The 11,316-nt window shown below is 39.5% G+C and overlaps 1 protein-coding gene across 4 annotated transcripts in view; it reads right to left on the bottom strand.

Moving 5' to 3' along the window:
• Positions 1–11,316, bottom strand: part of pag1 (phosphoprotein membrane anchor with glycosphingolipid microdomains 1) — an 85,773-nt gene that overhangs the window by 34,898 nt on the left and 39,559 nt on the right. For all 4 annotated transcript variants that reach the window (XM_061908495.1, XM_061908494.1, XM_061908497.1 and 1 more), the window contains 2 exons: positions 3,174–3,420; positions 3,000–3,057 (listed from right to left, as the gene is read on the bottom strand). In XM_061908495.1, the coding sequence (XP_061764479.1) occupies positions 3,000–3,057; positions 3,174–3,373 (258 nt within the window). In that variant the 5' untranslated portion in view covers positions 3,374–3,420. The remainder of the gene's footprint in view (positions 1–2,999; positions 3,058–3,173; positions 3,421–11,316) is intronic.

The raw sequence follows: 11,316 nt of genomic DNA, 5'->3' as shown, positions 1-11,316 counted from the left end.
GCTGGGTACAACCTGAGCAAGTCACCACATAATCGCAGGGCCAACACAGATAGACAGACAACATTCACACCCACATTCACATATACATATATATATATATATATATATATATATATATATATATATACATACATACAATGTGTTTTTAAAAAATGTGTGTTTTAATATTTTTTATATCACATTTTATTTGATGTTTCTTTGGCATTCTTACTGGTAGTAATTTAACATGTTTAATTTTTTTTTATTAGTCACTATCTTTAATAGAGCCGTCATACCTTTAAAGGGGTCATATAATTAAAAAATAAATTCTAGATTTAAAACACTTCTTTGTGGTCTATAAAAGACGTAATGGTAGTTCTTTGGTGAAAACTTTGCACAGACGTTTGACAAACCAGTTTTCAAGTAAATTTTGCTCCCTTTTAAAACATCACGTTTTGAGCGTTGGATGCAAGTTAAGCTGTCTTCACCATGCACCCTCACATCGAATAGACTTCGACCCTTCCAATCAATTTTTTTTATTTATTTACTGTTTTAACTTTTTTGCTTTTATTGTGCACTATGGACTTAGGTGACCGCTATCTATTTTGAGTGACTTTCACCACAACACAACATCCCAGATGATATAGCAGATCTGTAGCTCACGTTTGTTGTTGGCAAAAAGGAAGGAGGTGATGCAGGCGGGCGAAAGCGAAAAAGGAAACCCGGCTGAAGTACAGGTCTGGAACTACACATGCTGACTAAGGTTCAACTTCTACCGAGTCTAACTTTCTAATGTTAGATCCTGGACGTATACATGTGTATATTGACGATAAAAGGATTTTCTATTCCATATCATGTAAATACCTCAGCTGCATGGCTGCTTTGAGTTGTAAACAATTAGTGGCTCAAGACTTTAATCAATCAATCAATCAATCAATCAATGTTTATTTATATAGCCCCAAATCACAAATGTCTTAAGGTACGCTACGAGCTACATCGCGAATGTAATAATTAATTTTATAACTTACTCAGTCATTGATAAACACAGTAGAAACTGATCCAATTCAAACTAGTTTTTAGGAAAATCAATTTTATTTTGCCGGAAGACAGTAAGCGTATTGTCTTACAGTAGAAGGTTAAGCTAGCTACACAACAACTCGAGCTAACATTGCTGACAAATGCATCCATCCATTTCCTACCGCTTGTCCCTTTATGGGGTCGTGGGGGTGCAGGAGCCTATCTCAGCTGCATTCGGGCGAAAGGCGGATTACACACTGGACAAGTCGTCACCTCATCGACAACATTCACACTCGCACACTAGCGCCAATTTAGTCTCAATCACACATTTCCAACCTACTGTTATTACTGGACCATAAGCCGATACTTTTCTCTTACACTTGCAACCCTTCGGCTTATAAGGTTAATTTGTGGCTTTTTATTCGCTGGTGGTCATAGTTTAGTTTATTTTATTAAAAAAAAATTGGCAAAATGACTGAGAGGTTGATTTATTGTTTGTGCTTGGGCACCATCTTTTGGACGAGTCTGCTCACTGCAGCTCCTTACAATTAACGACAGGGATTTTTTTCCCCCAACCGGAGTGCTGTTCACTCTTCTGGCCGTCCATAGCGTTCTACTCGTATGGATTTGTCATTCATTCCTCCAAGCAACCTTTGTAAGTTTTGCAATATAACTAAAACAATTCATACTTACCAAATCGTCCCATGTGTGATGTCTGTTGGAGCGTTTATGCATATTTGTATGTGCTATCGTATTGTAATGACGCTAGTGTCTGTGTTAGTATTATTAACTTACAACGTCATTCTTTTTTTATTGTTTCAGTTTCACAAATTCCACAGTCAACTCCCCGAGACGTCACCGTGGAGTAATCAACTCTGTTTAGCTGACTGGAGTGCTAGCTTCCGCCGCTAGTGGATTCATGATGAGGACTTCTGTTTTGTTTGATCAACTGTTTTACTTCCGTGTCACAGTCAACGTTTGGAAATAATTAATTTTACCTCATTAAAAATGTACAGAATCTTACTGTGTAAACAACTCATTTCGCAACGTATGTATCTGTGACTTATAATTTTTGTGCGGCTAGTATAAGGAAATACAATTTTTTCTTCTAAAATTTACTGGGTGCGGCCCGGTGTGCTCTATAGTCCGGAAAATACGGTGGTTAACGTTTCATTGTCTCCTCAATTGCCATAAATGGTACTCACCGAGCCCGCCATCAAAAGTAAATTTTCGGAAAATCCATATTAATGTGAAAGTTTGTGGGTGAAGCAGGACTCTTCTTGGCATACACTCAAAGCGACTTCTTCACAGGCACTTCTCACTTCACAATTAACAGCAACATGATGACAATGTTCCTAATTGGCGATGTCACCGATTGTGCACATTCCAAACGGACCATATGGAGAAAGCAGACAAGAAGGCAAGATTGTTTTATAATTATCTCCGCAATGCCTACATGCTTTGATTTCAAATTTTCAGGACTTATGCAGATCCCAAATGAACAACAGCAGGTACACATTGGTAAGAAAACTTGTTTTTGCATGATAGGGCTGCTCTAGTCCAGTGTTGTTTATATCATGCTTTGTTCATATATTTAAGTTTTGTGTACATCATTTTATAATACTGAAGCGGCACTTTTGAAAAAACAAAACAAAAAACAGTTATTATCAGTCAGAAAAAAACATTTTGGAGAAAATATTTCTTATTTTCTGTACAATTGAAATTACTTTTTTAAAACAGTTATTAGATTATTTAAATGTTTTATATTATTATACAATATTATTAATTTGTGTAAAATACATGTAATGCGATTCAATACAAAAAATACACAATACATTTAATATATAACAAATAATATATAAAAATATGTATTAATGTAGTTGCAGTTCTTAGTAGGATACAGTGCAGTGTGCAACTATTGCAAATTACTATCACAAATATTAACATATTGTTACAAATCAAAACTGCATCAATATTGGGTTAAAAAAGAGGCGTGTACTCACTCCATCCATGAGGTCCACACGGTCGCATGCTGAATGCCCAATAGCTGCTTTTTTCTGCCTGGAAAAAAAACGTCAACGAAAAGTGAACATTATTATCTTCAAAAATATACAGTTTTTGATCCAGGTTTTGTATTGGATTTCATTGATGCAGGTGTACCTAATGTTGTGTCTTACCCATGACAGCTGGTGCACAGTAGCAGCATGACGGACACCAGTAGCAGGGTGGCGAGGGTGCTCAAGGTAACCACCAGGACCAGCTGCCCACCGCCCAGCATGTCCGCCACCGCCCCGCCCTCCGCGGCTGCCGCCACTGACCCTATACCGACCACGCCCGCCTCCGGCCCCCACCACACTCCAGTCAGCACTGGAGCCATGACGCATCACACCAAGGGAGGAGGAGACATCGGACTGGAGGCGTCACCTGGAGACAAAAGAAGGGGAAAAACAACATCCTGTCAGATAAAGGATCTTTGACAGCATTTTAGTGGGAGCTTCTTTAAAATACGACAGAGTGCTCCTCACATATAGAGGATCTTTGTCAGCGTTTTTGAAATAAGTCATTAAAAACATCACAGTGCTCCTGTCGTAACCAACATCTTAGATTTACATGTTTGCAATAAGTCCTCCAAACATCATAGTGGTCCTATTATATGGAAGATCTTTGACACACATTTCTTGCAATATATCTTTTAAAACAGCAAACTGATCCCGTCGTTTAGAGGATCTCTGATTCACGTTTTTGCAGTAAGTTCTTAAAAACAATAAAGAGTTCCTGTCATAAGAACATTTGACTTACATGTTTGCAATAGATTCTTAAAAACAGCCAAATGATTCTGTAATATGGAGCACAGAGACTTGTCCAGGGTGTACCCCGCCTTCCGCCTGATTGTAGCTGAGATAGGCACAAGCGCCCCCCACGACCCCGAAGGGAATAAGCGGTAGAAAATGGATGGGATGGATGGCTGTGTCCCCGAACTTTTTTGCAACACGGACCGGTTTATCGTAGGCATTATTTTCAGGGACCAGCTTTCCACTTGTGCCAGATAAATACAGCAAAAATAAGTGCATGAAAAATACAACTCACTATAACGCTGAATTACTGGGAGCCCTGGGCTTGTTTCTTTGCAATGAGATGCAGATGGAAATCAACCTTTGGCTACAATCTGTCACATTTATTTATACTTTCATTAATGTGCAGTGTATCATGTCACAAAGCTATAACAAATGGCATCTTCCGATAAGAAGTTTTACGGTACATCTATAAACATGCTTATTGATGTGTCTATTGGGACATGCGAAAATTAAGTCGGCGAAAATGGAGTCGTTTATATTTCTCTTCGGCCCGGTAGCAAATGTGTCACGGACCCGGTGGTTGGGGACCCCTAATATAGGGGATTTTTGACTCACATGTTTGCAATAGATCCTTAAAAAGAGCAGAATGCCCCTGTCACATCGAGTATCTTTGACTAACATGTTTTCAATAGATCATTAAAAACAACAGAATGATCCTGTCCTGTACAGGATTTTTGTTCAGTTTTGCAAACAGTCCTAAAAAAGAGCAGAATGCACCTGTCATATAGAGGATCTTTGACCCACAGATTTGCAATATGTAATTGAAAACAGCAAAATGATCCTAACATATACATATATATATATATCTTTGGCCCACATTTTTGCAAATGGTCATTAAAAACATCACAGTGCTCCTGTCATAAAGAGGATCTTTGATTCACATTTATGGATTCGTTCTTTAAAAACAGCCGAATGATCCTGTCATATAGAAGGTTTTTGACTCACATTTTTGCAATCGATCTTTAAAAACAGCCGAATGATCCTGTGATATAGAAGGTTTTTGACTCACATGTTTGCAATAGATCCTTAAAAAGAGCCAAATGCCCCTTTCACTGAGTATTTTTGACCAACATTTTTGCAATAGGTCCTTAAAAATATCAGAGTGCTCCTTTCATAAAGAGGATATTTGACACATAATAGGTCCTTAAAACCATCACAATGCTCCTGTTTTATAGAGGATCTTTGCTCACATCTTTGGTAATAGGTTTTTGACACATCAGAGTGCTCCTGTAATAGAAAGGATTGCACATTTGCGTACAAGGTCCCTAAAAACGCGGTTCTCTCACATAATGTACATAATCTTTGACTTCTTTTGGCTAATGTTTGTGCAGCAAGTGCAGCAATTACAATTAATTTTAAAAAATAAAAAAGGTGGGGGCATTTTTTATTTATTTTATTTTTTTAAAACATTATTATTGCATTTTTTTTTCTTGTAGCAGCACAGGTATATTCAGATATATTTTCAAACAATTTCAATCAAATCCTAATAGCCCCCTGATTATGTTCTGGTTGTTATGACAACTTTCGACTATTCTTGTTGAATGTATAACTTAAAACAAAATTAAGACACATTGCTACCATCGCTATCTCTATATAAAGCGTGTGGATTTTTTTTTACAGGAAATTTAAATTAGTGTAGTGGAAGTACTATGACTGCCTGCCACTCCTCTTCTAGCCACCAGATGGCAGTAGCGATCAGCACTCATTGTGCAGTGCAGGGAGGCTGCCGCTGCTGCAGTGACTCTTCAACATATGTCAGCATCAGCAACCTCCTCACATCTTTCACCCAAAGGCCATTTTGCCTCTGATTCTTATCACCAACATTGAAAAAAAAACAACATTTCAGACCAATGAAAATAGCGCAGAGGCAGGTTACTATCCAGCTGTGAGCACTGCGTCATCCACCAAGCAGACGACGTCCAACTTTACCATTTACTCCATAAATACACTCACAGGTGAGTGTAAATGGCCGAACTACATCCATACCTTGACATCCTTACCTTGACACAGACATTATTAGTTACTGCGTCTTAAAGCTGCAGCAAGGGCGCCCTTCTGGGATTGGACGTGATTTATCGTGTAGCTCAGCCATCATTAGCCGCGTAATTCTATCCCATGTTTCTATCGATCTGCGCAGGAGGAGACCTTGTTCCTGTTTGAAGACATCCCAGTAGTGGATCACAATAATGACATGTCTGCCATGTGGTGCTGCGTCGCCATAGCAACACTCTCCTTGTGCAATATTATTAGCATTATGGAGCCAATAAGGGAGACAAATGTCTCCTGCATGCAATCAAGCTGCAGGTGTCCTGATGATGAAGAGAAATGACGAGGGTGTGTTCGCGCAATGGTAGACAGGATTTACAGCCGGAAACAAGTAGCCCCAGGAAGTTTCTCATCAAGTATAAATCATCAATTAGTCACGGTTCTGCAGGAACGTGTTCTCTAACTTGGGGAAAGATCTGATATCATCTTTGGGGACAACATGAACCGTTTAAAACCATCCCTAACCCGGGTGAGTGACAGAAGTGTTGGTCCAACGTGAAACCAAAAGCATATTTGGCTATAGGCAACCCCATAACACGGACTGAGCAGTTTAGCACAACTTGTTTTTTCTTTATCAGTGATTATTATTACTCACTGCAGACTCCATGACAGCCAACAAACATACTAAAACATCCCTTACTGTGCAAAATCTGCTGTCATTAGGATGCCAACTGCTAGGATGTTTATATATCTCCCATTTAGATGAAGAATGACTCGTAATCCGTTAAAAAAAAAGGGGTGGAGGGGTCATCCTGATCATTTTTGGGTCCTAAATGGCTGTCAAAGTGCACCTACTTGTCATAATAAACTTACTCAGATTTCTACTGTTGGTGAGAGGCATGATTTATGATCTAAAATAAACTTACAGGGAGCAAGGAAGCGAGGAAGCAGCAGACCACTCGATGTCAACATTAGCACACAAGCTAGTGAACACGGCGCCGCTATAAATTTGTTCGTCTGCTTTAGCACTTATAATAACAATATCATTAATACTTGGTTAATATCAAGTTACGAAATGTCCATCCATTATCTACCGCTTGTCCCTCTCAGGGTCGCAGTGGTGCTGGAGCCTATCATAGCTGCACTCGGGCGGAAGGTGGCGTACACCCTGGACAAGTCGCCACCTCATCGCAGGGCCAACACAGATACACAGACAACATTCACACCCTCATTCACACACTCAGGCCAATTTAGTGTTGACAATCAACCTATCACCAGGTGCATGTCTTTGGAGGTGGGAGGAAGCCGGAGTACCTGGAGGGAACCCCGGTAGTCATGGGGAGAACATGCAAACTCCACACAGAAAGACCACGGGGCCCAAGCCCTGGCATCAAACACAGGACCTTTGTATTGTGAGGCACACACACACAACCCCTCTTCCATAAAATATTGTTGGCTCTTTTTGAATGGTTATTTATATGATCTTCTGTGCTAAATAATGGAGCTATTTACATTTATCTAATATTTAGAATGCAAAAAAAAAAAACATCCATCCACAGGTCTTTCATAATGATTGTGAATGATAGGCAAAATTCCAAAAAAAGGGCAGTTCCCCTAAGAGATCAACTAATTGCAGGGTTTCCCCAGATTGACAAAATAACTGTGGTGGGAGGAGGCGTGGCCATGGGTGGGGTCACCATCACATCATTGTATAAGTTGCTATAATGAGATTTCAAAAAAGGTGCAAAAATGTAAACATACATTTAAAAGCAAATGTGTTATTATTAATTAATATTACCATATATGTTTTATATTATACCATTTTGTTCCATTATAAATGTTTGCTGCTTATTGTACAATGTACTTTGTTGAGAATTTTTCAAGCATCAAAAGACTTTTTTTTTTTTTTTTTTAATAAAAACGACTAATAAAAAGTCTAGCATCTTTTTCTGGTGGTATTATAGATTGAACACGTGTTTAGAGACTCTACTTCTGTCCCTTGATGTCCCCGACGAAAAGCGAGCTGCAGCGAGTGTGACGTCACGTTGTTGCATATTTGTACATGCTTGTCTTTAATGTCCTTCGTGTTCTTGATTGTTTCCCTCATGTTTTCTACATTATTTTTTGTGGACTTTTGGAACTGCACTGCAACCTCATCATTTCCCCATTGTGGGATAAATAAAGTCTATCCTAACCTAACCTGGTGTCGTTAGCATTAGCGAATATGCTCACATGTTTACAAGTGCCTGTGTTAGTATTAATACATTACAAAATAATTATTTTTGTATTGTGTCAGTTTCATAAATTCACCAAAACGCACCATGGAGTTATTGAGTCTGTTTAGCTGATTGAAGAGCTAGCTTCTGCAGGTAGTGGGTCCATGAAGATGACTTCTGTTTTGTTTGATCAGCCGATTTACTGCTGTGTGACAGGCACCGTTTGGAAACAATCAGGTATGTAAATAAACACTTACAAAATCTTTCGTAATGGCTTATATCTACGGCTTTTGTCTGTTGTGGCTGATATCTGTAAACATAAATTAATTAATTAAATTGTATTGTTTGTTGGTATTAATGTCATTATTGTATTAATGGATCTTAATGGGAGAACAAAAACACCACATACTTATAATTAAAATAGATATAATAACCCTGGATAAGAAAAAGATGGATGGATGCATGAGTGATATAAAAATAAAAAAATTTAATTTTTACAAATGGATGGATTTTAATTTTGTTTTCTTCAATCAGAAACACCTGATAATAATAATAATATTATATTATAATAATGGTAATAATAATGATGATATGTTTATGTGTCATCCATTTCCTCTTTCTCTTATCTGACTATAAATGTCTGCTCAGCTTCAACATCCGCTCGCTTTCGCTTTACTCTCACACCCATTTCTTATTTTTAGCTCTGTACTTCCATTTAATTTTTTGAAAAAAAAAAACCCCAAAGTGTGCAACCTCACCCTGGGCAAATGACAACAGATGTACCCACCAAAAAAATAATGAACGGTTGACACTGAACGGAGAATACACATGTTGTGCAACTAGTGGCCATTAAATCAACTAGTAAGGCGTGTGATGCAAATATGAGCGGCGAGCGCAACAAATATTTAAAAAAAGGAGAAGAAGAGACAAATTGTTGAGATGTGACCTTTCTCTACAAACTGATGGCCGTTTGGGGTCGGATGAGATGGGTTGATGGGGGGGTGGGGAGTTGTGTTTGAACTGTTGACCCCTGGGCGTTTGAGGACGAAACAAAAAAAGAGCTGGTGTGATGAACAATAGTGTAGAAGAAAGTGTCAATAATAATGATAATAATAATAATAAAAACATGAGAATTAACCACAAAATGATGGATGCTTTTTTGTTATTCTCGTGATGAATAGCCTCTTAATTGCTATACTGCAATAGTGTGTCTCTATTGTGAGCCCTAGTACGATACTTCCTCCACCGATGCTTATTACTGCTGATCTGAGAGCAGCAATGCGACACAGTTGCGGTGCTTTTTTTTTGGAAGAAAGAGGCTGCAACAGGGCGATTGTGCACCGCTATGTGACGACTAAGTGTGTGTCACAGTGTGTGTGCGCACGTGTGTCTGTGTGGTGAAATGAAAATGTGACCAATCTTCAAAAGGCACAAGGGAATTGGGGGGTAGGGTGGTTCTGTTAGACGACCCAGATGGAGCACGTGGCAGGGGGTCCGACCCTCTCTCTCTCTATGTTACTAGTGGATGTGCAAGGAGAGGTTAGCATGCTAATGAGAATGTGTGTGTGTGTGTGTGTGTGTGTGTGTGTGTGTGTGTGTGTGTGTGTGTGTGTGTGTGTGTGTGTGTGTCTACAGTGGCCAATAAAGGCGCAAAACATAACCGAAGACCAAAGACACGCCTCAAAAGCAGTTTTTGGTGATGCTACGACAACGAATGTGTCTTGCCAGAGAAAAAGGAAAAATGTGACGATAGCCATAGAATCATGGGGTCATTTTTCTTCAGTTTGATTTAGTATGTAATGTTACAATTCGACTGTTTTGTGAAAGCAACTGAGTGGTCTCTTGATCTGGCGTCTTCACAAGATTCAACACATCTTTCCCAAAGACAAAATACAGTATGGAAGCCTGCAGTCATTCAAATGGACACAATCAAGATACAGCAGATGGGTGTGTGTGGAGAAACCATGTGTGTTGTGGGGGTTGCACAAGAGATGACAACCCTCCAACAGCAATCTTCAGATTTGGCGTTAAAAAAAAATGCACCGCACTGCATGGTCCAGCTACTCGGAGTGGGGGATGTTTGCAGACGGCAGATAAAGCTGAGCCTTCATTTTCCATCTTATTTTCTAGCCCCTCTGATGCTCTTATTTTGAAAATACCTTTAGGCTGGGATTCAGATGATTTTTCTACATGAATGTTTGCATCCACGGTTTACGTTACTTTTAACGCTAAATCCTCAAAGAGTATGGATTCCCAGAGGCTCATGGTACCAAGGACCTAATGATCTTTGACTTCATGTACCTCAAAGATCTTGGGGGATGAAGCCATAAAAAGCAACATGGTGCTTAAACATAAGTTAAACATGGAACACCATCTACCCCTGAAGGTCTACAGGACACCTGTTGTACACTGAGAACCATTGAATGACTCTGACTTTGAGTAAGTTCAAAACCTTCTGTCAGAAAGCCTAAAAAGCAACTGGATACTTTATTTGAACTAGAAGATCAGTCCATAAGTACAAGGTTGTTTCTTGTCAGTTATCTCAAAGCCTGAAAGACTGCATACTTATGAATTGATCTTTAATCTTCGACTTCAGTTACCTCAAAGATCTTGGGGCATGAAGCCTTAAAAAGCAACGGGATGCTTTCTCTGACATTCATTTGACATTGACATTGACTAACAAGGGGTCTTGAACCTTCCGTCCATCCATCCATTTTCTACCACTTATTCCCTTCGGGGTCGCTGGAGCCTATCTCAGCTACAACCGGGTGAAAGGCGAAGTACACCCTGGACAAGTCGCCACCTCATCGCAGGGCCAACACAGACAGACAGACAACATTCACACTCACATTCACACACTAGGACCAGTTTAGTGTTGCCAATCAACCCATCCCCAGGTGCATGTCTTTGGAGGTGGGAGGAAGCCGGAATACCCGGAGGGAACCCACGCAGTCACGGGGAGGACATGCAAACTCCACACAAAAAGATCCCGAGCACATTAGCGAACCCAGGACCTTCGTATTGTGAGGCAGACACACTAACCCCAAAGCCACCGTGCTGAACCTTAAGGGGTCAAATTTAAAACAGCATCTGTTCTATGGTCTACTGAACACCTGTTACCCAAGGTCCATTGACTTAATCTGACTTTGGCTACATTTAAAATATTTTACCAGAAAGCTTAAAAAAAGCAACTAGTCGCTTTGACAATGAACAACCAAAGGTCATGAACTTTTTGAGATTAAACTTCAAAGAAAGTGGATCTC

Source organism: Nerophis ophidion, linkage group LG08 (assembly GCF_033978795.1).
Source record: "Nerophis ophidion isolate RoL-2023_Sa linkage group LG08, RoL_Noph_v1.0, whole genome shotgun sequence".
Classification (NCBI taxonomy): domain Eukaryota; kingdom Metazoa; phylum Chordata; class Actinopteri; order Syngnathiformes; family Syngnathidae; genus Nerophis; species Nerophis ophidion.
The sequence above is the reverse complement of the archived record's forward strand: the minus strand, read 5'-3'. Positions and strand labels throughout refer to the sequence as shown.